The following is a 27,952-nucleotide window of genomic DNA, read 5'->3' on the forward strand; positions in this document are numbered from 1 at the left end:
GGGAGGCGGCAAGGTAGGCAGATTGTTATAGATTGAAGATAAAAGAGGCATAACAATAAACATAATGTATGATTCTTAATCAAATCCTATATCAATAACAATGTCAATATCAGTTATAAAAAACAGCTGGGGAATATTACTGAATAAGTTAATTTTCTTGACTATGTAGAAGAATGTCCTTCGGAGATGCACGCTAAAGTATCTGGGGGTGAAATGTCATAATGCCTGCAACTTACTTTCCAATAACTTGGAAAAAAAAATCTATACACAGAGAAATGAAGTAAATGTAGCAATATGTTTTAAAAATAAATCGATAAAACAGCTATTATATATCTCATCTCCTCCAAGATACTTGGAGAAAAAAATTATCTTATGGTTGACTAACAGGTCAGTAGACGTGCTAAGAACTTCAAAACCATGCATTTACACACGACGGAAGTCACCCCCTGGCCTATTACCAAACTGGAAGGAGACTGCCCTGTTTATACCGTACCTTTACCATGTTTGGATAATACAGCCCTGGGAATCTAAAATTACACAAGGACAAATGTTGTCATACTCTTAACATCTAAGCCAGTGATTCTCAAATATGTTTTTGGCCCTGGCCCACCTAGAAAGGAGAAGGGAACACCCAAGAGAGGGCAAAATGAAAACTGCCACTGCTATCACCATGACTACTGCCCAGTGCCACCTCTACTATGGCCTGGGTAAAAAGACAGCAATTACACAAGTACAAAATGTTAACAAAAGTAAAACTGATCAGTAGTTCCATATACATATTAATACACATATAACAGGAACTAAAACATAAGCTCAACTCAAGATCACAAAGCATTTTTGGGAAAAAAAAATGGAGAATGTCCACTCCTTGTGAATGTATATGCACAACACATTTAGAACACTACCGGAACAGATGAACAACTCATTAGATTTCATCCCGAGTCCTCAGAAGGGCACAATGCAGCCATCATCAAGCTGTGAAGGCTGGCAGAATTAAAAGGAATTAAAGTTCTCTTCCTCGAGGTTCTCCTTCATTCTTCCCTCCAAGTAGCTGGTTTGGCTCCTTCTGCCCATAAAGCCTGAGCAGGGCCAGGGCCAGGAGAGGAAGCTTGAAATGGGTTGCCTGGACTTTTGGTGCCCTGAGCCTTGGGGAAAAAGGCACAAGAGTTTCTGGGAGCTACAACTGGTCCAACCTAGCTTATTAGGCTAAGAGATCAGAAAGGAGTGTGGAGCTGGAGACCTAAATTGTGTTCAAGTCTGTTGGCTTGGAGAATCCCCTGTGCATTTACGTTTTGGGAATCAAGAATGGCAGCAGGACTCTGGTACGGAAACAGGCTTTCCACATAACTCATGGGAAATATGATAAACATCTGGTACAGCCAACATCTGGGTGAGCATACCACATACAGGGGCTGAGATTTCAGGGCAGGTTCATTCTGAATCTCAAATGGCAAGAATAGCTGCATTTGTCCTGGGCAAAGTCCTACGTGGAGAAAGCAAGGCTTCTGTTCTGGGATAGAATCTGGTATCAGTAGGTATAGGGAAAGATCTCTTCACAATTGTCACAGTGGCAGTATTCAAGATTTTATTTATTTAAAGTAACTTCTGTTTTCATCACACTAATAAATTCACATAGTTTAAGAAATCAAATAGAACCACAAGGTTTATGATGATGAGTAACAGGGATAGTATTCAGGGTTTTAGATTGGAGATTAATCATGGTGGTGGGGGGATATGTTGATTTTTCCAGCTTATTCTTTCCTTACTTGTCCTGTTTCTCAGTAAGGACCAAAGGACTGACTATCACCCTGGTGATATATTTCAGGGCCCCAGGACGTAAGATCAACCAGGAAGTAGCAGAATTCATCAATTAACAATTAAAGAAGTCTTCCCTATATGGATGGCCAATATCATCTTCCGTACAATAAATAACGTAGGAGCCAAATTAGGAACTGATAAAACTAGTTCCTGGAACATCTGGCTCCAGGAATCAGATTTCTCCCAAGCAGTGGGAAAAACCTACAGTCAGCAGAAGAGAGGCTTCAGGAATTGGTGTGTGGACAAAAAAACCCACTCTGTTTTTCATGATTTAGAGCTAGAAACTTGGGGTAACATAACCAGCTCAAGAAAAAAGCCTTTGAACTTATCATGACATGGACTATGGGAAAAGACCGTCAGATCCAACAAATAGGGTTATAATTACATTGGTATTGGAACAGGACCAGCCCAAGAGCGAGATTCAAATCTTGATGACCCTGCATGAAGATGGCTGGGTAATACCAGAGTGAAATAATAACCTACAAAACTAGGGCCAGGTCTTGCTACAGTGGGAAAAGAGGCGAGGGAAGAAAACACCTTTCTTACTCATAAGAGTAAATGAGGTTATATCAAGTATTTGGAATTCTACAGCTGGAAACTTTGGGGGATGCAAGCCCAGGAATATTTTTTGGCGAGTTCCTATAAAAAATGATAGGCACTTACTTGAAAGATGGTGTGGATTGGGAGATTGGGATTGACATGTACACACTGCTATATTTAAAATGGATAACCAATAAGGACCTACTATATAGCACAGGGAACTCTGCTCAATACTCTGTAACAGCCTAAATGGGAAAAGAATTTGAAAAAGAATAGATGCATGTATATGTACAACTGAATCACTCTGCTGTATACCTGAAACTAATACCACACTGTTAATCAACTATGCTCCAATATAAAATAAAAAATTTTTAAAAAGGTGGTATGGAGACTGTCTCCAGAGAGACCCCTCTCAATGCACAAATGGAGTGGCAGACAAACAGGGTTAGCAGGGACATGAGAAGATCACTTCAGGATTCTGAAAATGGAAACCAAGAGGTCTTGAATACAAGAGTTTAGAAATTAAAGGGAGGAAAAGGAGCTTAAAAAAAAACTAGCCCAACTTTGAAAAGGTATAAATAGCATTAGTAGAGAGTGGTATCTGAAACTTCTGAGAGGTCACCTGCAAAGGCAGTGGAATTTCTCCCAGGAGACAGGAATTAAAGTTATTGATAGAATGTCTCCCACCTGGGTTGTAAATTAGACAACAGAATTGATACCATGAAGAAGTTAAAACCATGAGGCCATGCTCTGTAGGCCTCTCTTCCATTTTGTTTACCTAGGATGACCCTAAATCTCTGTTACGGACTCGAGCTGACAAGAGCAACATGGGTCTAGGTTGTGCCCCAGATCAAGTATTGGGCTTGTAGAATGCTGCTTTCTCAGGGGGGAAAGGGTGGCTGTATGTGAGATTGGTGCTTCGATGACAAGAAGCTGCAGTGTTCACACTGGCTCTGGAAAGTGAAATGTTGCTAAATTTTGTTTGGATGGGCCTGGTGTTATGGTATTTTATGCTCTTACTGCTCCCTGGAATGTGGAATATATGACACAAGATAGATTCAACAATGGAGAAATCCAGCTCCGAAGAAGCCAAAGCTCCAGCTTAAGGGGCCCCGAGGTTGTAGCTTCCTTTAGACCCCCAGGCAAAGCCCTTCTGGTTGGGTAGAAGCAGGAAGAGATGAAAATGGTGGTTTTACACTTAAAAAGGGATTTAAATTTCTCTGTGGAAAAGAGGGACTGACTGGACAAGGGGGTGATACTTTATAGGAAAGGGCTTTATTGGGGGCATTCTTAACACTGCTGGGGTCTTATATGAACTAGAATGTTTATATTATCTAGTAACTTCATAGAATGGGGAGGGGAGGTGGGTGATTTGGAGGTTTGCTTCTGCTAGGCCCAGCTCCATGGTATCATCCCACAAAGTTTCCTCCCTCCCCTGCCCCCCTTCCACTGCCTCTTCCAGCAATGGCAGCCACTGGTGGCACAACCAGGACACGGTAACTCAAAATCAAATCACCAGCTGAAATACTATTGGGCAGAAGATGAAAAACTAAATTTTGCCCATGGAAGTCAGTTTGGCAGGGCACTGTATAATGTACACTTGCAACCCAAAAGGTAGAACAGTACCACCCAGGCTGACCACTCAAAATGTGGGCAGCACTCTAGCCTCCAGGAGGTGCTCCAGGCTTCCCCTACCTCTTTACTCTGCCTCCGGGGAGAAGAGAAAACGTGACCCGAGACAAGGGTGATGCCCAGGTCCTAAAGCGCAGACAGAGCGAGGATAGCTTTGGCTAGGAAGAGAAGTGGTCCTCAAGGCCATCTATTTGCCTCTTCCGCAACAAGGGGCTGGAAAGGCTGGGCAGGTGCTGGGAAGAGGTCAGGGTAATGGGCCTATACACAGGGAGGGCTTAGGGGCCAAAGAGTCCTCAAGGGGGACCTATGGCCCAGTGGCAAGTTTGCCAGGGCAAAGAGGTTGGCTGGTCATGTCCTTGGTCATCAACTAGGAAGAGCAGTTGCTAAATGGAATTTATAGGACATTGGCCTTATCCTTTCTTCACCTCTACCAGTACTAACAATAATGACAGGCGATTTTTTTAAGGGCCTCTATTCTAAGTCTGGCTAAAACAGAAGGAAAAAGATTCTTTGTATTAATGCTTTCTTTCTCCTCGCGAAAGAAGTGGTCATGTTAGTAAGAGGAACCCACCTTGGCTGAATGTACTAAATCAGGAATGTCCTGACTCAGAGGGGAACTGCAGGTCAGAAAGAGGGCCTATCACGGAACAGCTGCCTCTCATTGAAACTGCATCTTTCAAACAGTCATTTCTAAATAGAAAACTGGTTTCTCAAATAAGGAAGATAATTTAAGGCCAATGGTAGTAGAGAGGTTTTGGGGTTGTTTTTTTTTTTGACCCAGATGAACTAGTTTCAGATTTACTTCAAGTTCACACTCTCTCCACACTTTAGTATTATTCTTGAAACAGCTTGGATTTGTGCAGTTCATTTTCTTTCAGGGACTCATTCATCCTAACAATTTAGGATTGTTATTTTAGAATTCCAAAAATGGAAACCCAGAGGCCTTGAATGTAAGAGTTAGAAATGAAAGGGAGAAAAAGGAGCTTAGAAAAGATCTGGCCCAACTCTGACTGAGGTAGGGCTTGTGTATTATAATACGGGGCTCTACCATGAAAATACTTTATACAGAACGAATATTTCTAATTGCATCAGTGTCACATCCCAAAACTCTAGGCCACAGAGAAACTGATAGACAACTTATTTGCTTAACTTTTACCATTGAGAGAGAGGCCTAAATAGAGCCCTGTTCTCCCAACTCCGGTTCGGTTAGAGGTGAAAGGCTGGCTCCCCCCACTGTGGGCTTTCCGTCAGCCACAGCAAATTCTACCACGAAGGGCCGCTCACAGCGGAACACACCATCAGGAAAGGGGGAAACAGCGCATTCCTCCTGAATGGAAAAAAATGCAAGACCAAACCTTACACCCCTTCTATAATTTATTCCCAGTTTATTTGATTTTCATCTGAACTGGCATTAAAGCATCAACAATATTTGAAGTGGGATTTAATCATGGTGGAAAATTTTACCTTCAAGTTTAAAGTTCATCTTAAAAGTCTGACGGGAGAAAACTCAAACCCTAGAGAAATAGGCTTCTCGTAGGAGAGAACCATTCCCTTCTATTTATAACCCCAACGCTCCTAAGAGCAGAAACGCACCAAGTGTGTCAAGGGTACCTAAACTGTGACTTGTCCCCTCACACATACAGTTTTACTGGGGAACAGCATTAGCCACACAAAGTCTAGATGCAGCCTGGGAAGACCTGGCTAGTGTATGTGTTTAAGAGAGGAATCAGAAAATGAGAAATAGCCCTAGCTAGTATTTTTCTATCTATCACTAAGGTCATCCCAGGGGCTTTCAGAACTCACGTTACAAACTTACTTCCCTGCAGGCTGGAGGCTGGCGTTGGGACCTGCTGAGCAACAGGGCGGGGAGGGAACAGAACAGAGAGCCGTGGTGTGCAAAACACACTCCCCAAGTGTCGGCTGCGCACAGAGCACCATGCTACTGCTCAGGCAGACGTGAAGAAACACATGACAGGGGTTCTCTGCTTTTGGACACACTTAGAGCCTAAGAGAAACTGTTTGCTTCTTGTTTCGACAGGAATGGAAATTGGAAAGCAGGGACCTTGTTTAATATGTCAAAATACAGAATACATTAAAGCCCTACGCTGCTGTTTTCTCTTTATTCCCCAAGAAATAAGATCCCAGGCTGGTGGGGAAGGAAAGGAAAGAGAACGAAGCTGAGGAGAAGCAGAAATGTTCTGACTCTGCTGAGGTACCCTCAGCACAGTGACATTATCCCTACTGAATTATTCTCTATTAAAATTCAGATTAGGAAACTTGGGGTAGGACTTCCAGGATCTGATCTTTACTGTGGGCAGCCAAGTAAAAGAGACATCCCCCCTCTTCTATTCTACCTTTTCTATGGGAAAAGTATAAAAGACCCTCGTTAAGTGCCCTTTCAGGCAATTACAAAGCATTTCCAGGCACTCAGCTGAGAAGTGTTTATGTAAGCTAAGTCCTCCTCAGCCCCTCTGGAGAAGCACAAGTACCAGCATCCTCTTACACAGCCCATATCTAGGGTTACCTCCTGAGAGGTTTCAAACTCTCTCACAAAAGGACAATCTGCCCAGGCCTGTTCTTTTTTTAATAGGGAAGAGAAGACACTCTTGCAAGACCAATTTACAGCAAGGGAAACATTACAGGAAAAAAAAAATCCTTACAGCAAAAGCACAAATGCAAACAGCCTTGTTAGGTGGTGAGGAGAAGAACTCTTAATTTAAAACCCTGAGGAAATGGCACCGGATCATTACTATTAAGTTTTGTTTTTTTAACGGATTGTCCTTTTTATGCTTATCATACAGCCCTGGTCTAGCCCACACAGCCCTTTGAGGTGGGGGAGGAGGGGGGGGTATGTCTGTGAGCTGTTAGCCAAGAGGCTGGAAGATGTTTAGGGTGGGCGATACTGAGGCAAGTGTACCCCTAGAACCTGGCCAAGTTTGGGGGTAAGGAGGCCACTCTGGTGTTGGGGTTCCTCAGAGGCTGGGTTCTTTCTGGTACTTCCTGGGATGTTGAGGAGAAAAGGCATTTGATGAGTACCCCATGGGAGGGTTGCCGCCATAGTGAGGCTCCCCCATAGCTGAGGACCAGTCTGGGAAGGGTCATTTTAAAATGACAGGTATCTGACCACAGTGGGAAATTAAACGGGAGAGAGAAAGCCAAGGAGTCGAGAAATTACAGCTAGGTCCCTCCCATGTTAAAATCTTAAGTAGAAGTGCTATAGCAGAAAAACACCCGTTCTTCAGGCCTGGAGTAAAGACTGGAGTAGAAGAGCAGGCAGGACTCTTCAGTGGGGAGATAAAGCCACAGCCCCACGGGAACCAAGAGATAAAAGGGTAATATCCTCAGATCAAGTCTCAACACCTCTCTCTCCAGGGAAGCTAAACCACCCTCTCCTATTATCACTCCCTTTAGACAGCTACAGTCTAAAATGGGAGACAAAGAAAGGGGGGTGGCGGGCCCATGGGTCAGTAGCAGCCCTTTGCCTAAGCCCAGGCCCCCAGTCTGGCAGTTGGAGGGTTAAAGTCAGCACTTAAAAGAAAACTCAAACCCCATTAAGCCCAGGCTTGGAGAACAGGGAGCAACAGGGAAGCCAAAGGAAACTAATTTTGGAGGTTCTCCAAACTGCCAATCACCAGCATATTTCTAACAGTCCCAGTGTTGTTTGAGTTGGTTGTTTTTCCACAGCCTGCACAATGGGGTCTGGTTATGCATTGAAAAAGTCTGCAAGGGAGCCCGGCCCTCCATTCACAACCAATTTGGAATGCTCCATTCAGGCCGGGGTGGGGGTGGGGGGGACTCAGCCGCTCAGCTCGCTGGGGCCGACGGAGCAGAGACCAGCTGTCGCCGCAGGGACGCTTGCTCGCCCAGCGCGCTGTGTTTATGTAAGAAATTCAGACCCTGCAGGCGTGCTCTGCACTCCCTAAGATTCAGACGGCCAAGACGCTAGCTGAAATCCGCAAGGGTGTGCAAGTCAGCTCCAAGTGAGGTCGGCAAGTGCCCTCTGGCAAAAGAAATCTGTCTTGTGCGGCCCACTTCAGACTCTGACTGTAGCTACCAGCTGAGAGAAACAGACTTCAGCGGTATTTCTCCTGCCCTCAGGGACGAACTGGTTTGCATTAGAGGACAGCTCCCTATGGAAGCCAGCCTTTCCAGACTCCTTGCTTTTCCATTCATTGCCAATAGCTGTATCGGGAGCCACCTGGCTTCCTCCCCAAGGGAGTGGGTCTCTGGAGACACTCACTACTAGATTCTGGCTGCAGAGGGGGAGGGGTCGAGCTACCTATTATGAACAGTTTCACAGTTCCTTTTCCTGGCTTTGCATCCGGCCTGAAAAGTTTATAATACCCACCGGGCATGCTCAGGAGACATCAAAAGAGAAGGGCAGGAGATCTGGGGGCGGGGGTGGGAGTGAAATCTACTCCAAGGACAACGCAAAGTACAAGGCTAAAAACTGGTTGGGTTTCTATTCTTCTCAGGCCTTCAATATCACCCTAAGGGAGATCTTATGAAGCCAGTGTGACAACTAGACTTTATTTCAAGGAAGAATATACTACTTTAGGAAAGATAAATTTTAGCACATGGGTTTTCCTTCTTTTTTGAAACATATTGGACTATTTTCAAATGTCTTATGTGGACTTCTCACTGCCTGCCCCCATTCCCACAGCCAGTGAACTCAGATAGTGACACCAGAAGCACTTCTCTGCATCTTTCTAACTACAGACTCTCCTTTCAATGCCTGGAGTGCTCTGCAGATCGGACTCAAACTCCTGGCCTTTTAACAGCTAGACCTTATCCTGCTCCCTGGAATCTTCACCCTTGGCTGCAACTTTCCTCTAGATGTTTCTTTCTGTTAGGCAGGGGAGCCTCCTTCATGAGGCGGCTCTAACATCTGAGTTGCTAACATCTGTCATTTACCTGCCAAGCCCAAAGGTGTACTTACCTTGTGATTACACACACACACACACACACACACACACACACACACACACACACACACACACACACCCTGTGCGGGCATCCACCCACTGACACACTCGGGGCTTAGTGTCTTGTCTCTCCTTTATTTTAAGCTGAGCCTCTTAGAGGGATGGGACAATGATAGAAACTGACGACCAAAGCCTCTGTTAAATGAGCTTGATGAGTTCACAAAATGAATTTTTAAAAAAGAAACCTAATCCGGTACTGGCATCAACATGCCTGGCACTTGTCCAAGAGCTGGGAGCTGCAACATGACAAGACTCTGAGCTCCCTGGATTCCAAGCGGAGAAGCACTGTGTGCCAGGGCACAGATGGGGCCCAAGCTGCCTCAAGGGCAGCCATGTGCCCGAGAGGGGGCTGTCAGCCTCTGGGCCCGGATGTGCTTTACCACCATGAAAACTGCAGAAACACGTGGAGGGAAGAGTCTCTGGGTAGAGAATTACACACCCCACCTACCCCACCAGGTAATATTTTTTTCTAGGATTGAAATTAAAACAATGATACTACTAGATGGTTGAAATGGCAGACAGTACAAATCCTCAGCTTCACCAGTCTACCCATGTCTTCATCTTATAAAGCCGAAGAACGCTGAAAAACAGGGGATAGACTAATTTCTTGACTGATGCCGGGATTTTGTTACCTCTGGCATCTACAGAAGTGATCTGCCCGGCAGACGCAGATGTAATTCCCCATTCCAAGTCTTTTGCGCCAAACACAAATGATTGGAAAGGATACTGGGTTTTATTAGAGGACTGAGAGCAGAGAGACATAGAAGAGGAAGAGAAAAAAAATCTATTGTTTTTAATAAGCCTAACTGAATTAAAGTCAGATGAAAAGAGATTTCGTGTAAACATATGGCTCTGTTTGATAAGTGGGAACACTAGGTCTTGGGTCCTTACGAGTCCAGCATCTTAGGGATCTTGGAGGCTATCAAAACAGGAAGGATTTCAAATCATTTAGTCCCTTCTCAGTGGTAAGGTGGTGAGTGGGATAGATAACAAAGACTTTGAAAAGTTTGTAAAACTTGGAGTCAAATAACCTCCAGTTTTCATCCTCTTGCTTTAGCACGCTTGTTTCTTCTCCCTACCTTCAGAGCTACCGGCTCTGGATAAGGATAAAATGATAGTCTTGATTCCCTCAAGCCTCTTATTTTTAAAGTGCCTACTGTTTTCTCTCCTACCTTTTATAACAATAAGACTTTAGGATGCTCCTTTCATGTAAAAATGGCCCAAGGACACAGAGCAAGTAAATGTACAGTTTTGCTACATCATGTCTGGGGCCAAAATCATGTGCCCTCTCCCAAAGGAAGGCACTCCCTCTACCATATCAACCTCCTATGCAGTAAACAAACAAACAAACAAAAACAGATGAATAATATCGTATAGAAACAGGATTAAGATCAATGTATTTTAGGCTCAAGGGCTGCCATAACAGTTAATCCTATTTCCCCAGTCATCTATTGCAATGTATTTATGAAATGTCGATTTTTATCAGTTAATTAGCCAGTCCTTAGGAAATTACCCTTACTTCCTCCAGTCGGTCCATTCTTTTTGCAGCACAGATCTAAAAAGAACACTTCCAGGGGAAAATAAGGTCATTCAGATTTTAAAACAATTCTTCAAATTATATTTGGTACAGAGACCATCTTTTAAAATAAGATTTTACCACACCTTCTCCCCAGCATAAAATATTTTAGTTATTCAAAATGCCGACAGATAAAACAGTCACAATTCAAACAAATGAGATTTTTAAAAATCAGAACTGAAATCTGCATTAAAAAAAAAAAACGCATTTATATATGCTAAAATCTAGTAATTACCCTAAGGTGACCAAACAGTCAGCTCAGAAAAATGAATGTCGACTACCCACCCCTACCCCAAATCTAAGCACTTTGAGTTCCCTTCTTATCCATGGTTTTGATTTGCAGCTAATTCTGTGAAAATGTGTAGTAAAAATATGTAGTACACATCTATCTACTGACCCAGATTCTGTGGTTTGGTAGTTCTGTGTGTTAAGGCACAGGTAGCTACACACACATTTATAATATACAGGATATATATTCATAGTTTTATCTGTATACACACTAATGTCTTCTAGGAAACATGTCTGTTTCATAATTTTTCTGTTTTATAATTTCTCTTTCTTCCAAATCCTACATGAAAAAACTCAAAGCACCAAGATATTGAATTGGTTTCTTGGGATTGTAGAATGAAGAGAACTGTGGGTTAGACTGGGCAGCCAGCACTCTCCCAGGCCTTCTTGAGGGCCAGCTCCAGGTATCTGAAATAATGAGGGAGAGCCCTGAGCAGCCCTGGGCGTTGACAGTGCTCCCTGGCTCTGCAGCTTTGTGAGAGCTTCTTCAAGGATATGATTTTATACATTTTCCCCCCTCATTTCACTTAACCCCTCCCACTTGCCCCCCATCACTAGTCAGTCTCCCCAGCTCTCTGGACCTTGTCATAAGTAAAATGAAAGGGTTAGGCAAGACCATCTCTACAAGGGACCTCTAGCTCAAACAATCTGGGATCTTCAGGATTATTCATCAGGATCAAGGGACAATGGATGGCATTGGCAGAACCCCTATGTCTATAGGTTAAACCTTCTATTCCCTTGAATGTGACCTTTAGGAGTTTCCAGGTGGGGGATACTTTACTAATGTCTGAATTTGTGACATAAGGGGAAATCTATACAACCAGAAGTAGGCTGGGCATTTCTATAAGACTTATAAGAACAGTGGTTTCATTTATTTAAATCACACTTATAGATGGATGCCTATGGATAGGAACCCAAATCTAGAAAATTTATAAAATATAATCTCTTTAGAAGTTGAGCTTACAGTGGTGTTTATCAAAAAAAGGTAAGCCATAATCTTCAAACCTGACGTTCTAAAATAAAACGTTGCCCACATTACTTGGTATTTCTTTTTCTCTCTCTCTCACACACAAAAACTCTCACACATACAAGATGGAAAATTAAATCATCAGCAACAGGAAAGGTAGACTACTACTTGTGGCAGGCCACAGAAGAATATTTGAAGACACAAACGTTTCTGCTACCCTAGGGAAGAGGTTTGCTTTACCTAGCAAGTGTGAGTTTGGTTTATAGTTCATTGATCGGTGATTCAAACCAGTTCATAAGATTTCATTAAATTTAAATGAGCTTCCCCCCCTCCCCTGGAACAATCATGGGCTCTTCCAGAAGGTGACTGGAGTGGAAGCTGATCCTCAGCAGGAGGTTGTGAGATGCACTCAGAGAGTCTGCCCAGCCCTGGGCTCTGCCAGCTCCCATGAGTCCACACTGCCTGTCTCAACTGCAGTCAAAGCAGTTACACATGTAACAGCAAGGATAAATGGCTCAAGGATACACCTCCCCGCATTTGTGTTCCTGCCTAACCTCTATTTGAATCTATCCTTCTTGAAGCTCCACCTCCAGAAATAAGAGTCAGAGAGGGGAGAAGAATTATTAAGAGACTTTTTGAGGCTACTCAACCATCTGCTTTATCCTTAAAAGACAGAAAAGCTCAACCTTAAGAAGTTAAAGCAAAAAGCAAACAAAGTAAGAAACACATCACACTTGGTAAAGCAGAAACATCTCCCAAAGCAGCTCCATTTTAGGTATGGCACTTTAATTAAAGAAGGTAGCACATTCTATTTGCTGAGCAGGAATTATTTCTAAGGAGCCAAAACACATTGATTGATTCCTTCACTTTAGCTTCTTCCTGCAGATAAATATCTCTCCAAATATAAATCCTGTTTGCTGACATCTTTCTCTAAAGAATATGCCTTTGATTCAGCACATGAAATCAACCTGAATGCAGTCATCTCACCTTCCTTTTTTAACTCTTTTGGGTTACAGAGAAACAAGTGTCATAAAAGCATTACCTCTGCCAAGAAAGCCACCTCCCAGACTGCAGTTTATGCTGCTCTGAGCAAGAACCGGAAAGGCTGGGCCAAATTGTCAGCACGGAGCAAAGCAGGATTACAAATCCTGTCTTTTATCTTGCAAACACACACACACACACACACAAAATTTAGGTTATCTTTATTTAGCTTTTTAGCGGCAAGCTTCCCAATCACTTGAAAGCAATCAGAGGGCAATAATTAACACGCATTTACTCTCCTATAGAAAACATTCACAGCAAGCTGTGACAAAGCTAAGGTAACCATGCATCTGTGGGTTACAGTTTGTTCCCTTTCAAAGTTTCCCAGCACTGTACCTTGAATACTGAGGCCTATCATTAAAGATTAGCTGGTACCTCTGGTCTTTCATTTATTGATTTAGAACACCCAACTTGTACTTACACCAAAAGATATGCTCTCTCCCAGTGGCATTTTACACACCACACACACACACACACACACACACACACGAGATAAAACAAAGCTGGGAAGAATGTGTTGGTGCAAAATGAGAAATCGAATCCTTGCCTGGCTCAGGTGCTTGCTATTATAAACTATGACTAAGACATGAATTTCTCTATGATGCAACTCTCAAGAGAGGCAGCATTTTTCTCCAGGCCTCTCTTAAACCTGCTCATTCGCCAGTAACTAATGCTCTCTAGAGCTGCCCTGTGCTGCTCAAATTTCATCAGCCAGCTTTGTCCTTGATAGCTCTTCCTGGACCATAAAATCTCCCAGACCTGTTGAGGACAGCCCCAAAGATCAGTGTAATGCGAACTGTGCCTGTGCCAGCGCCGAGAGCCGCCTTTTGAGCTCCCACTGCATTTGTTATCTCAGTGATATGAGCACTTAAAGACCATTTTAAGAGAGTTTTTACTCTTCTCTGAATGATAAAGTCCTGACAACTACATGAAAAATAAGTGCAAATCAGGTCACTCTGTGACCACCTTTTGTCAACTTTGAACTAGAAACAAAATTGACAACATGTTTGGTGAAGCAACAATTAACTGGAATCTTCCATTAACTATTTTTTGCACCTTTAAAAGAAAAAAAAAGTCAGGCTCGTGATTTGCATCAAGGATTTAATTTATAAAACAAACCCCAAAAAACCACTGTAAGAGGATGACTGACTTATGGATGCTTGGTCCAACAACTTATATATTTCAATTAATTTATCATTTGGATCTTGAAGCCTTGCAAAATTCTTAGGCAAAAAGACACTTTAAGATAAAATCATGTTCAGTAAATCTCACCTGCAATACAGTAAAAGCACTTTAGAAATAATTTCCATAAGGAATGAAACAAATTCGGAGGGGGATTAACTTTGAATTATTAAAAGAAACCAAACACATTCCACTGTCCAAATATGCTGGCTACAACTGGAAAGAGTATTCTAGACTTGGATGATCCAAGACCAAACAATTTCAGAACACATGTGCCACCACCAGAAAGGTACTTACAGTTATCAGACTGAAAATCTGGGACAAACTGTTCGTCATCAGGAACTTGTGCTGGAAAAGAGATTTTTATTTTAGACCTTTAAGTTTTATTAAAAAGCACAATAAAATGTTTTATGTGGAAAATAGGACAGCCAAGAAACTTGCCTTCAGCTAACCAAGCCTCTTGAAGTTGACTGAGATCCTGAAACAACTCTGGAATTGAAAACAGAAGACACCAGAATGAGGAGAATTCTTCTGCTAGGGAGAAGAGGGAAGAGCTGGCTGCATGCAGCTTTTGCAGGGAGCCATGTGAACAAGCCACAACAGAGGGGAAAGCTTCACTACCTTCAGAATCATGAGCCAGATCTGTGTCCAAAAACTTCCTCTTTCTGTCAATCACAGGCCGCCCTCTACTCTCCTCTGACCGAGATTTCTGAAAGAGGCCAACAGACAGTGAAGACTCAAGTGTAATAAAGGGGTCCAAAGGGGGTTGTGCCATAAACCAATAAGGAGAAGACTCATGTTCGAAGAGGGAAGACAAAACAAACCAAAAGCCACATAAACTTACCCCTGGGACCATAAAAGGGACTTGTTGATCATAAAAACCATCCATGGTGCTTCCAATGTCTCTAATGTCACTTTGGAAGGTCTCAGCATTGAGTAATTTCTGGGGGGAAAGGGGTCCTCCTGTAATACGAATTTGGGAGATTTTAACCGAGAGGGGGGAAGAAAGAGAAATGAAGTAATTTTATATTGCTTGTCCTTTTAGGGCCTGTGCAAAATCACTACCTTTCTCTGAGGTAATTAAAGCCCACTTCAAGGTGTAAGCTTTACAGACTAACACTGGGCTTGATTAAGGGCATCAAAGATTCATGGTGTACTTAGTGCCAAATCCATTCACCTAGTCAGTCTTTTAATCTTTTTCTCTCTCTTTTTATTTAATCATTAAAATTATAGGTTTACTACTACCTGTCCCCTACCAAAAAAAAAAAAAGACCGTATTTTCATTAAAAAGGGCGATTTCAAGAGTCTTTCCATAAGAATATTCCCCAGGGCGTTTGTAGTGTTAGGGTTTTTTTTTTTTAGACATAATTTAATTTTTGACAGTACAGTGACAGGAAGGAGAAAAACTGGGTTTAAGCATTCCAAATTATTTGCAATTAAGAATCTGACATACATACTGTTTCTAAAAGTATTTTGTAGGTCAGTGGTAAAACACTAAAAATAGTTCCAGGAATACAACGATCAGTGGTATACCTAACTTCACACACAGCTTTTTATTAAAACTTAAATCTTCTGTCCAAACAGCTGGAGTGTCTGTAAATGTCACCGACTCCGTGGCAACTTACAGAGATGTCTGTGATATCTCCAACTTCTTAAAGAATAAAGTAGCTATGAAAAGTAACGCATAAAGTTAACTAAATTCCACTGCACATATTTTAAATGCATCTCTACCACAGATCTTTAAAAAGCATTAAAAGCAAAAGATCCATGGAAAGAAAAATGAGTTTATTATAATGAAATCATTTTTTCTCAAATATGACCAAAAAATAAAATTAAACTTGTTTCAGCACTGTCAAGTGTTGGGGCTGGGAAGGGAGGCTGGGGGTCAGAATGGAGAGGAGGAACTTTTTCTAATTTGAGAGACATAAACTAACAATTTTAGGAAAGTGCCATTTTCCCGAACACTGTTTTATTCTTCAAACAAAAACGCAGTTAAGTCAACAAAATGGGGGAAACATTCATTTCACTCATCCCAGCTCTAAGCAATGCGAAACACTTCAGGATAAATCTTTTCTTTAACTTGTATACAAATTTTAGATAGGGAACTTTTTCCTCAGTGGGCAATTCCATCCAATTTGTTTTGCACACTGTGTGAAACATATCCAATTTTTGTAAGTTAGCAGGATACGAGGAAACCCTTCACGGCCAGCCTCCTCTCATCACTTTGGTCCAAGTAATAAGATATTTTCCAAGTCAAAGAGAAAGAGGGAGAGGGACAAAACTGCACACTTCATAACTTCCTAGAAAAACACTTCGGCTAGCCTGCCTGCGTGCCTTCCAAACAGCGCTAAAACGTTCAGAATAAAGCTTCTTTCCCAAATGTCACCAAACGGTAAACAAAATCTGAGGCGCATCAGCAGTGAGCCGAGGGGCAAGAAAATGAGTTCTCTGCAGCCTTCAAAAATCTGTCAGATAAAATAAATCGTGGCCTTAGAAATTCTGTAAATGTCTATTGGGAGACGGGGACAACGGGTAGGAGATCGGAGAGGGAGATATTTTCAGAGTCTCACGATGAAATACGTTGCAAAAATACTTCACCATGAAGAGCAAAAATACCTTTAAAAAAATTAAATGAAAGAAAAGAGCGAACCCAAAAGGGGGATCAAGGATCTTTAACGCAGCTCTCACAGTTCAAGGGCTAGAAAAATCGTGTTCAAAGTGTAATTTTTTTTAAAGCCTGAAGGGAAGGCTCGAGTTCATCCAGGAGTTTAAACCACTTCCTTTGTGCCCCCCCCCCCTCCCGGGGCCCCCAGGAAAAACTTTAACACAGCGCAGCGGCGCGATCGAGGCCCCTCCCCCGCGGCGCGCAGCGGGCCCGGTTTTATGAATGAGAGAGAGCCGCGGCCGCCACATCAGGTAAAGGCTGTAACTGGATCCCTCTCACTGGGCCCCATTCACAAAACAAGACACACTTCCACCCAATTCCCAGCCTTCTCCATTCAAGAAAACTCCTTCAGATGCGCCCCCGCCCCCACTCCCAAAGCTCGCCCAGCCTCCGACGCAGGCCCCTCACCCCAGCGTCCTAGGAAGAAAGCTCAATGCTTCATTCACAAAAAGGGAAAGAAAAAAAAGCCGCAGGGAGCGGCGAGCCAACGAAAGAAACCCACTTCATTCATAAAGTCACCCACATTCATAAAAACGAGCTGCGGCGCCAGGCGCTACCAACCGCCTCCAATCGGTCCCCCCCCAAAAAAAACACCCTTCCAAACATCTCTCTTTGGCACCCCTCCACAATCAGGATTTCGGCTCCCCCAGAGGTCCCCTCCCCTCTGAAAATGCGGTCAGATCCCAAATCCAGCGCGAGGCTCCAGCATCTCTCCATCCCCCGCCCTCCGCACCCATTTTTTTCTTTTCCACCATCCCCAGGCCGCGGTTCTGATGCTCTCCTATTTCTCGAGAATCGCCATGCAGCCTGACGCCCTCAGTCTGCTGGGGGTGGGAGTGGGGGGATTGGGTGTCCGCTTTCCACATCCTGAAACTTGCAAGGCCTTCATAAGTTCCTGGCCGACCCCCAACCCCGGAGGCTGCACATGCCTATGTCACTTAACCCCTCCAGGTGCTGGGGTGGGGGTGCATCACTCTCAAACATTCCCCCTACGCTGCTTCAGCCCCCTCCTCTCCCCTGCAAAGATCTGCCGAGTGCCTCTTCTCGCGAGCCTCCAAGTCCCCTCGGGGCTCTCAGGTCTCCAGAGACTAAAGCCCGCAACTCCCCGCCCCTCCATCTCCACCCGGGAGCCTCCGCACCTCGCGCTCCCGCTCGCCTCCCCCGCGACGTGCGGAAACCCGCTCTCCGCTAGCTCCGGAACCGTTAGCCGCCCCCGCCCGACGCCTCCCAGGAACCGAACCGGACCTGGCCGCGGGAGGAGGGGGTGGTCAGCCTCGGGAGGGAAGGGGACCCAACCCCAATGGAAAGTGCACCCAGACTCTGAGGATTCTGAATCAGCCAGTGAACTCTCGCCGGCTGGGCCCTTCCTGGACACCCCCTCCTAAGCCCCCTTGTCTCCTCGACGCCCCCTCACCTGAGGCAGCGGCTCTCCTCCCCTTGCAGCGGCCCCGGGGCGCAGGCGCGCTCACGCACGCGCGCACCGGGCCTGGGCGCCTAGGCTAATGGCTGGGCCGAACCGCTACGGGGACGTTGAACCGCTCCGCGCACCAGCCGCTGGACTCTGCGCCGCAGCTGCCAACCAGGCTGGAGCGCTGGCCCGGCCCCCAGCGGCCTGCCGCTCCGCCCTCTGCTATTGGCCCGCGGCTATAGCCCAGTAGCATTCCCATTGGCCCGAGGCCGCTCCAGCGGCTGTCCATCACCTCTTGTTTACCCTGTCTGCGGGCAAATCCAGCCAAGCCGCCCCATCAACTCCGGTCCCCATTGGTCAACAGCGCGTCCTTCCCCACCTCTCAGGGGTCTGTTTTACATAATTTATGCACCGGGGGCCATTGGCCAATCAGCACAGGCTTGTTTATATAATGAATGTAAGGACGTTTTTCATTCATAAAAAACGCGACCTGAGGGGGAAGCTTAGCTGAGTCAGTGAAGAACTTAAAGGGGCCGAGGGCCTCGAGGAGCCGCAGTTCCTTCCTTCCCTGCAGCTCTCCCAACTTTTTACCGAGGCTTGGCTCTTTTCCCTTCCCCATTCACCCCTACTTCTCTCCCCGCCCCCCCGCCCCAGCAACACCACTGCCAGGACTGGGCCGCTGGGCGCCAGTCGTTTGCAGCTGCAGCACCAAGCGAATTTATCATTTTAGAATTCGGGCGACAGGAATCCGTCATTCCACCCGGAGAGAAACTCGCTGACCGACCTGGGCGTTCGGCCCATAGAAACACAGAAAACGGAAACCAAGAGCTCTAATCTTAGTTACCTTTAAGAGAGGCCTTAATTTCCTTTAACTAGGTTTCCAGTGGGGGAAGAATTAGCAGCATCTCCCTTTAAAATCTGAGCTCTCAAACAGATTTTAGTTACTATTTTATACTGGCCGGCCAAGGCCCAACCAAATCCCGTTTTCTCCCCACGTCTAATTGCGGTTTATAACCGCCAGAGTGGGTTTTGGATCCGAGATGAGGGAGGGTCGGCGCTCAAAGAAATCCTCTCCGAGGACTGCACCAACCAGTCCGCAGACCTAGAAATAGAAACATAAAGCCCTCCGAAACGGGCTTGCAGAGTTAGATCGCCTGCCTCCCTCCCGGGGCTGCTGTTTTCCATTTAAGTGTTGAATGCAAGATGGTGTGTTTGCGAATTAGATCCCGTGCAGCTGGGAACGACGAGAAGCTACTCCGCTTGCCAAACGACCGGGCACTAACTGCAATTGCTGAGATTCTTAACAGGGTGTTCCAGGAAACAAATAAGCAGTCCTCTCCCCTCTCCGCCCCCTCTGCCCCCTCCTGCAAGGCCGTGGGGCAGCTCTGTGCTCTCCCCCGGGATGCTGGGGCTTGTGAGGGAGCTCTTATGTTCTCGTTCTGTTCGTGTGCCCTGCCGTTCACCCCCGTGTGCCGGCGGTGGGGAAGAAAGACGCCAAGTATCAGGGGAGTGCGCCTAGAAAAGGGAGCCCCAGGCAACTCTGGGGCTGCCTCACACCGCCACCATGGGGAATGCAGTGTGGCTTTCTGGGAAAAAAAATTTAAGTAAAAATTTGCCCACTTTCTTTTCTGCTTCCACTTATGGGTTCTTGGTCTGTCGTTTATAGCCAAGAAATGTTGGAATTCACCAAAGGAAACCGGGAGTTTGGAGGCCCAGTGCTGACCACGCATGAGACTTTGCAAGAGAGTGGGGTGGGCATGAGCGGGTGGGTGGGAAAGTGCTCTGAACTTTTAACAAGCAGTTCCATGATATTTAATTTCCTAGGAGAGCAATTTGCTACCTACCCCAGCTCCAGTGGAGTTTTCCCTTAGTGCCTCTCCAGGTAGTGCCATTTCTGTTTGGCGGCTAGAGTACAGCCCTAGCCCAGTTGTGCTTCCAGTGTGTTGCTGAGGGCTGTCTCCCTGGCTAGACTCAGGGCCCAGATTAGCTCCCCAGTCCTCCTCCTCCCCAGCTTGTCTGCCCCCATCCTGCCCCACCTCATCCCATCTCATCCTGCTCTCTGATCTAGTTTCTCCAGAAGAGGTTTTGAATTCCTCTTCGCTTCAATCTGTCTTCAGGCCTCAGCCTGGTAGGCCTGCAGCCCATGGGGCCACATAAACCCTGGTGCATCATCACACTGGCTATAGGGAAACAGTGCAGGACGCTTCACAGCGACTTCCTCCATGGGGTTGAACTTGAGGCCTGGAGTGTGACTTGGATGACCTTTGCCTTGAGCCAAGGCTCTCCATCCCACCTTGGGAAGAAAAGCTGATATTTCTGGATTAAGTAGTAATAAATAGCAGCTTAGTTGGGGGGAGGGGAGGAGTTGAGGGAGGGGTTTTTATGAGAAGATTGTCACAGACACCAGATCATAGAGGGATTTACATCAGAGTAAAGCTCTTGCCAATTAATTATTTAGCCATTCGGTAAACATTTATTTTGTGCTCAATACTCGGCCAAACCCTGTGCTCAGCAAAAAAGTTACAGAGATGAGTAAGATCCAGTCTTTGTCCTGGAGGAGCCCACCATCTATTGTACCATTTCAACGGCTGAAGTTTACTTAATGTATAACCTGTTCATGCCAGGTACAATTCTCTACAGATTATCTCATCTAGTCCTCATAAGAATAGAAATGAAGTGGTCTCTACTGTTAATATCTGCACTTTATAGACAAGAAACAGAGGCACAGAGAGATTAAGTAACTTGCCAATAGTTGCACAGCTTGTAGGTTTCTGAACCTGGATAAGCACTAAGGCAGGCAGGCTCCAGAGCCCGTAAGTGGCCGACTTAGCAAGTGCCTTTGTTGCTCAGGAAACCACCAGGAAATATCATTTGAACCCCAAATGGTAGAGGGCAGAACTGGTTGAAGTCACAGGGAGGCAGATTTTTAGCTCAGTATCGGGTTCGGAAGAACTTTGGAATGTTTGGAGTGGCCCCAAAAGGAATACTGCTGCTGGTAATGAGCCTCCTGTCACAAGAGGCATTTATGCAGAAAGATTTAGTGCAGAGATACTACTGCACTGGGTGGCGTAGATGAACTCAGAGGATTGCTCCAGCTCTGAGAATATGACTCGTGTTGGACAGGGGTTCAGGCCCTGGGCCCAGGCACCTTGCCTCTGCTGTGAAATGTGAGGGTGTAACTCATGATGAACTACCTTGCCAGACTGATGCCTAGGCCCAGAGTTTGTTCGTTACTGTTAAGTGTTTATGATGGTTTTTTTTTTCTACACCTCTTCCTTCTTTTCTTCTGCTTCTCCTTCTTAGTGACTTACCTCCCCCGCTCCCGTCCCCATCCCACTCCCCATCTTCTTGAATTATCTTTGCCTTTAAAAAGAGTTAAGGGTCGGTATTTAGAAGTTCTTTGTTTAGTACACCGAGTCTTTCCTCCTAAGAACATTACTTACGTTGGAGGATTTGTCCAGCCTCTGTTCTGATGTACCATTCCCTCTCCTTCAGGAGAGAAACGGGACTGGAAAAGATAACAAAAAGAGAGACCAGCCCTCTGGAACATTCATCTCGTGTCAATCTAGCCTTTGTTCTCTGGCAACAGCAAAACTCAATCACAGTAGGATAACTAGCCCCTTGTTCTCCGATTTGCAATGTGTTTTCAGAGGAATAACACAGAAGGATAGAAAAACAAGTCCCTTGCCCCCAACCTGAAAGCTTCTGTTTCCCTTTAGAGGACTGCTTTTAAAGTCGTCCCCTAAAACCCCAAAAGCGAGTTAAGGTATAACACAGGTAACCCTGCCTTGAGCTATCACCAAGATGGCAGTGGGAAATGTGGCAGCATGGTGATCTTGGTCTCTCTCACAGTGGGACAGTGCCTCCCCTTCCTCTGATCGAAATGCTGCAGGGAGTGTGGCCCTGTCTGGAGGTGAGGGTGTGGGCTACATGACCCTGGCGGGGGTGGTCCTTTCCCATTCTTGTATAATACAGGGGAAGGGACTCGAGGACTGCGTCAAAAAGGTGCAGCAGCGTTTTTCTTGTCTTCAAGGGATAAAGGATTCTATCTGGTTGGCACACCTTCCTTTGTAAAATTCAGATATAAATACCCGAAAAACTGAGGCAAGAAAAGAAAATCTTTTCGATTCAACGTCTCTTTAAATGAATAGTGCCATATTGTCTTCAGGGTTCTTTGTAGTCAGGGAATAATAATAGCTGACATTTACTGAGTGCTTAATATGAGCCAGACGCTTTTCCAAACACTTCACATGTATTAGCACGTTTAGTCCCAACAACAGCCCTCTGAGGGAGGTACTATTATTATCACCTACACTTTTCACAGATGAGGAAGGTTAGGTGCAGGGAGGTTACATAAATCGCTACATGGCTAGCACACAGTCAGAGGGAGACTGTACCCCCAGGACCCCCTCCAGAGTCCTGCCAGTAACCACTCTGCTGGGCTGTCTCAGCTCCAGAGAAGGTGTGTGTGCTTAGTGACAGTAGCTGACACCAAAAGATCATGTTACTGCACCAGGCCATTTAGGGGCTTTGCCTATACTAACCCCCTTGATTCTCCTAACAACCCTGTGATGTAGATACCATTATTATCCCTATTTCATGCATGATGAAACTGAGGCACAGAGAAGTTAAGTAACTTGCTGAAGATCGCATAGCCAGTAAGAGTTGGAGTCAGGAGCCCATCGCAGATCTTGTACAGAGTCCTTGCTCCGAAACACTTTACTATGAGGTCTCAGCTCCAGCCATCTTCCAACTCTGTCGGTTTCCCTCATCTTGCCTTTGGGGCTCTGGCTGCTTCCTTGCCATTCCCCTGAGAGTCACTGTGCTTCCTTGGGAACGTGCTCCAGCAAATCCAGGCAGATTTCTGAATTATCTTGGGCCAGCTCGAATTTATCTTCATTAGAGCCATGTCAGAAAGACACTAGAAATTACCTGTACTGAGCATCCCCTAGATGCCAGGCTCTGTGCTAAGACACTGCACACACATTGTCATTTAGTGCTCCCATTCCTTCTTGGAGGTGGTGATAATACCCAGTTTGCAGATGTGAAAACAGAGGGTCAAAGTGAGATTTTAAAAACCATGTCTGAGGCTTCACAGTCAGGAAGGAACAAGCCAAGCCTCTGATCCAATAGGTTGACCCTGTGACCCACTGGCCTAGTGGGGCCTCATTCTTTCCCGGCTCATTTCCTGAGCTTGAGGACACCCTCTCTCCTACCTCTTTCTCCTAATTCTCAATTCTTAGATTTTATAAAACATCCACTATCAAGAAAACTTGGGGGCACATGTTATATTTAGATTCCTGACTGCTGAGCAATTTCTTCCTTAAGCCCCAACCCTTACCAGAACCGTAGGGTGAAAATCTTTGGAAACTTCCCATGGCTTCTTATTGCCTTCAGAAAGGAGTCCAGCTCCAGAACAGGATCTTTACTGCTCCCTGGTGACTCTGCAGCCTCTCCCGAGCCTTCTAGACCTTGGGTCCGGCCATGCAGAACAGAGCTGCCTGTTCCTTGAGCACATCACCCATCAGCATCCTGCTCTACCTCTGAGGCCCGTGAAGGGTCCCTGCATGAAAGAGCCTCAGGTGCTGGGCTTCTGGGGGATCCCATGTCTGATCTTTAGAGTCTTCCTGCTCCTTTTCCATAGCAGGTTGTCAAGCGGAGCTTCTCAATACATTAAGAACACGCTTTTCCAGCAGCCCCTCATGTTCGCTGGGATTTTGTGCCTCCGATGTACCACGTGCTTGGAAATCAACGAACCAAGGGAGTTTGAAACGGGCGTCCACGGATTCTGAGTGGGAGCTAAAGGGCCCCCTCCGATGAGGAAGTGGATGAACTTGAATGTGTAGACTTGACAAAATCTATTTTGACCTTTCGGAGTCCTCTTTTTTGCTTCCTTCTGTGCCGTTAGTGGACAGTTTCCTACGGCCAGGGGTTCACCCTTGCTTGGATGTGCTCAGATTTGAGCCCCTGAAATCTGAGTAGCAGGGTAACCTAGAACTCGCCCTCCTCCAGCTGTGAAAGGCTTGTGGCGTTGCCCCACCATCCTACTGGGCAAGCAGGCTGAGGGGACGGTGGGGCTGGGAGGTGCGTTCTCTCACGGCCCCGCCTCACGGTGGCAGCTGGAGAGCGGGTGGTGGCTCTTTCAGCTACTGGCTTGGTTTGTGAGTGCCCACCCCGCTCGGGCTCTGTCAGGCCTGTGAAGGGGCTGTATTTATTTGGAGTTGGACAAAGGGAAGATCAACTCTGACCAACTGGTAATAGAGCCCTCAGGTGAAATGCTCCACCCGTGTGGATTCTATCACAAGGCTTCAGATGGGGCGTCCAGCCCGCCCGTTCACCCTGCGGCAGTCTTCCCGCCTCTTGCCACCTGAAGCCAAACAATCAGCGTGTTTAAAACAAGGAGGTGGCTTCTGCCGACCTTTCCCCACCTAGATTCTTGCGAATCGTCTGTCTCTGGCCCCCAACCTCTGGGATGTAGGGCAGCTTCCATTTAAACCAGAGCCCACCTGAAAACCTCTCCGCACCCCTGTTCCTCTCCCTTTTTTGCCTTCTCGCCCATGAAAAAGCCAAACTACTTGGCCGGAAAGGTAGACTTTGAGCACAGCATCTCGTCCCAGGAAAGCTCTGGCTGCTCGGCAGCACAGAGGTGCCGGGTGCTCTGCAGTCAGGCTCTGCCTCTGGCGGGACGCAGGTGCTCGTAAAACCATCAGGGACCGTGGTTTAGAGGCCATTTCCCGCTGCTGGGCCATCGCTGGGTATCTAGGAGGCTAGAAGTTCGGCATCTGACTCTTAAGAGGGATTATCCGCTTGATGTAAGCGAATGCTCAGGCATCTCATTTGTGGCTTATTTCGCGTGTTTGTTTACTTTTTACTGAAGTATAACATACATACAGGAAGGTAAACAAATCCTAAGTGTGGAGCTTGATGAATTCTCACAAAGCAAGCCCCTCTGTGCATCTAGCATCCAGATTACAGAACATTTTCAGCTCACGCCCTCAAAGGACCCCTCACCCGCCCCCCCCAAGTCTAGTGACTGCCCCTCCCCCTGCTCTACAAGGGCAGTCACCATCTGGGCTTCCAGCATCACAGATCAATTTTGCCTGGTTTTGTATATTACACAGATGGAAGCATACAGTACATACTCTTTTGTAACTGGCTTCTTCAACATTATGTTTGGAAGACTCATCCATTTTGTAGTGTGTACTTGTGTTTTGTTTATTCTCTTCGCTGTACAGTGTCCCACTGTATGAATATATTACAACTGATTTTTCCATTTAATTGTTAATGGACATTTGGGCAGTTTCCAGTTTTTTGCTATTATTAATGACGTTGCTTTGAACACTCTAGTGAGACTCTAGTATATGTTCTTTGGTAAATTGCAACCTGATTTTCATTGTTCATTTAAGATATAGTCACAGAATTCATTTTCTTGTCTTATTTCTTTGAAAAGTGGCAGAGACTCATGACAAAAATCTCAAGATCACAGAAAGGTACAGAATGGAAAATAAACACCCCACATCACCTCCTATCCCTACCCATTCTTCAGAATCATGCACTATTAACAGTTTCTCAATATGTTCTACTGCCTAGACAATCATATCTAAGTATATGCATTATAGCCTTTAAAAAAACACAAATTGGACTTTACCACACTGTTTTTCTGCCCCCTGCCCTTGCTCCCGCCACCCATAGCACTGTAGAGGCCAGGTAAGAAGAGGATGAGAGTGTTTGGCCATGAAAGGCAAACGGCCCTTCCCACCTGTTAGACTAGGCTGGGCTATAACTTTTAATAGGCCCTTACCTCATTAAGGTAAGACGCACGGGAGTTTACACAGCCGTAAATTTCATTTCCACGTCCAAAAACATTTGTTGAGTGGCCGGTGTCCTCGGCGTGGGGCTTGTCCGAGAAGAGCTCCCAGTCTGGTGGGAGGTGGGTGAAAGGCACAGGAACAAATAGCTATTATACAATGTTTACAGGTGTCGTAACCGAGGCCTGTAAATGGGTTCTGGGAGTACAAACGAAGGAGCAGTGAGTACATCCTGTTCGGGTCAAGGAAGGCACCAAAGAGGCTTGACATTTGGGCCAACCCTTGAGTGATTAATTACTAGGACTTTGCTGGGCAGAGTGAGGAGGGAAGGGCCTTCCAGGCAGAGAGAACAGTGTTCACACACACCGAGGCCTTGCGGTCCCTGGAGGGTCCGGCCGGAAGGAGATGTGACTGAGAGGGGGCTAGAATGGATACTTGAGGACAGGGTGTCAGGCGTCTTATATAGTCATTCGAGGGGCGATCATTCACACTTTAGAATCATGGGATACACCTCATAGATGCTTACAGATATCAACCAAGAGGCACACGAAGACTGCTTCCAACATCATACCTCTGTATTGCCCTCCATTACAGCATATATCACATTGTTCGTGTGTCGAGTCACCCATGGGACAAATTCCTCTAATAGGGACCCTTTGGACGCCTGTCTGAATTACCCATCCCCAAACATAGCACCTGGCACTTAGCAAGAGGTCACCAAAGGATGAATGAACATGTGAGTATGCAAGTGATTTCTACTGAACAGCAAACCCTCTGCTCGAGAAAGGGGGTGGCTGGGTTACCCTCTCTTGGTGGATTTGTTTTTATGCATGGCCTGCTTCGGCCTGCCCACCTGGTAGGCGAGGACTGAGAAGCATGTGACCTGGGCTCTGCCTAGCTCAGGTTGTGGGCTGAGAGAGGTGTTGCATTTTCTTAGCAGCAACACCTGGGCCCTGGGACACTGCCTTTCATTTCAGCCAGATCTGGGGTGGCATGGAATTTGGTGAGACCCTACAGCCTCGTCACAGCCCTTCGCAACCCAGAGCAATTCATACTGCACCAGAACACCCCAATCTCCCATTTGCATTTTGGAAATCCAGGCCTTGTTCAGAAGGAGGGGATCAGCCTCCTCATTGACTTGTTCAACGGACATCCTCCCCGACAGGTGCCCCCTTGCCCATTGGGCTGGCAATCTTGAACAGCTTTCTGTTTCTCCTTGGGCCTGCCTGCTCCTCCTAAGTGTGGCCAGCTTTCTGGGATAGACTCCAGGGCACCTAGACCATATCCTTCAGGCAGACAAGAAAGATCAACATTTCAGTCTGACCACTGAGGAATTTTCTTCATCAGGTAGCATCCTGGTTGGGAGGATTTCATGTGCCCTTTGACTTGAACTACCTTTGAAATCTTTCCTCACTCTTTTTTTTTTTTTTTTTTGCGCTATGCGGGCCTCTCACTGTTGTGGCCTCTCCCGTTGCAGAGCACAGGCTCCGGACGCGCAGGCTCAGCGGCCATGGCTCACGGGCCCAGCCGCTCCGCGGTATGTGGTATCTTCCCGGACCGGAGCATGAACCTGTGTCCTCTGCATCGGCAGGCGGACTCTCAACCACTGCGCCACCAGGGAAGCCCCTTTCCTCACTCTTCTTGCTCCTTTCTCCATAACCTAATTGCTTCGGATATTTATCTGGGTTTCAGCTGGGCCTTCCCACCTAGGAATGTTCATCTTGAACCAAGAAACTGACCTCAGGGTTTGTCCTGACAAGGTTGTCTCAGCCACAATAGAATATAAAAGCTAAATATGGTCTTCCTCTTCCTCCCTATATGTTAAACTGCCTTCAATGACAAGATGTACTTTCTCATTACGGGATCCATGTTTTATCCTTTCCAACCCACGCATCCTGACTGGAATGCAGGCAGCATTCATTTACAACTATGTGTACACCTTGCAAATGTAAATGGTAACGAGGTAATCCATATGGTAATATGGTAATAGCTCTATAGCCTCCCGTCTGGAACCAGTTCTTGATTTATTCAAAGATCTTCAG

The 27,952-nt window shown here is 45.9% G+C and overlaps 1 protein-coding gene across 2 annotated transcripts in view; it reads right to left on the reverse strand.

Moving 5' to 3' along the window:
• Positions 1 to 18,251, reverse strand: part of ETV5 (ETS variant transcription factor 5) — a 56,489-nt gene extending 38,238 nt beyond the window's left edge. Inside the window, exons 1-5 of one of the 2 annotated variants that reach the window (XM_060150238.1) lie at positions 18,109 to 18,251; positions 14,874 to 14,972; positions 14,651 to 14,738; positions 14,471 to 14,518; positions 14,327 to 14,377 (exon numbers count right to left, since the gene is read on the reverse strand). In XM_060150238.1, coding sequence (XP_060006221.1) covers positions 14,327 to 14,377; positions 14,471 to 14,518; positions 14,651 to 14,738; positions 14,874 to 14,918 — 232 coding nt within the window. In that variant the 5' untranslated portion in view covers positions 14,919 to 14,972; positions 18,109 to 18,251. Of the gene's footprint in view, positions 1 to 14,326; positions 14,378 to 14,470; positions 14,519 to 14,650; positions 14,739 to 14,873; positions 14,993 to 18,108 lie in introns of both variants that reach the window. The other variant, XM_060150237.1, reaches the window with a different exon arrangement.
• Between the last annotated feature and the right edge of the window lie 9,701 nt (positions 18,252 to 27,952).

This window comes from Lagenorhynchus albirostris, chromosome 5 (genome assembly GCF_949774975.1).
Source record: "Lagenorhynchus albirostris chromosome 5, mLagAlb1.1, whole genome shotgun sequence".
NCBI lineage: Eukaryota > Metazoa > Chordata > Mammalia > Artiodactyla > Delphinidae > Lagenorhynchus > Lagenorhynchus albirostris.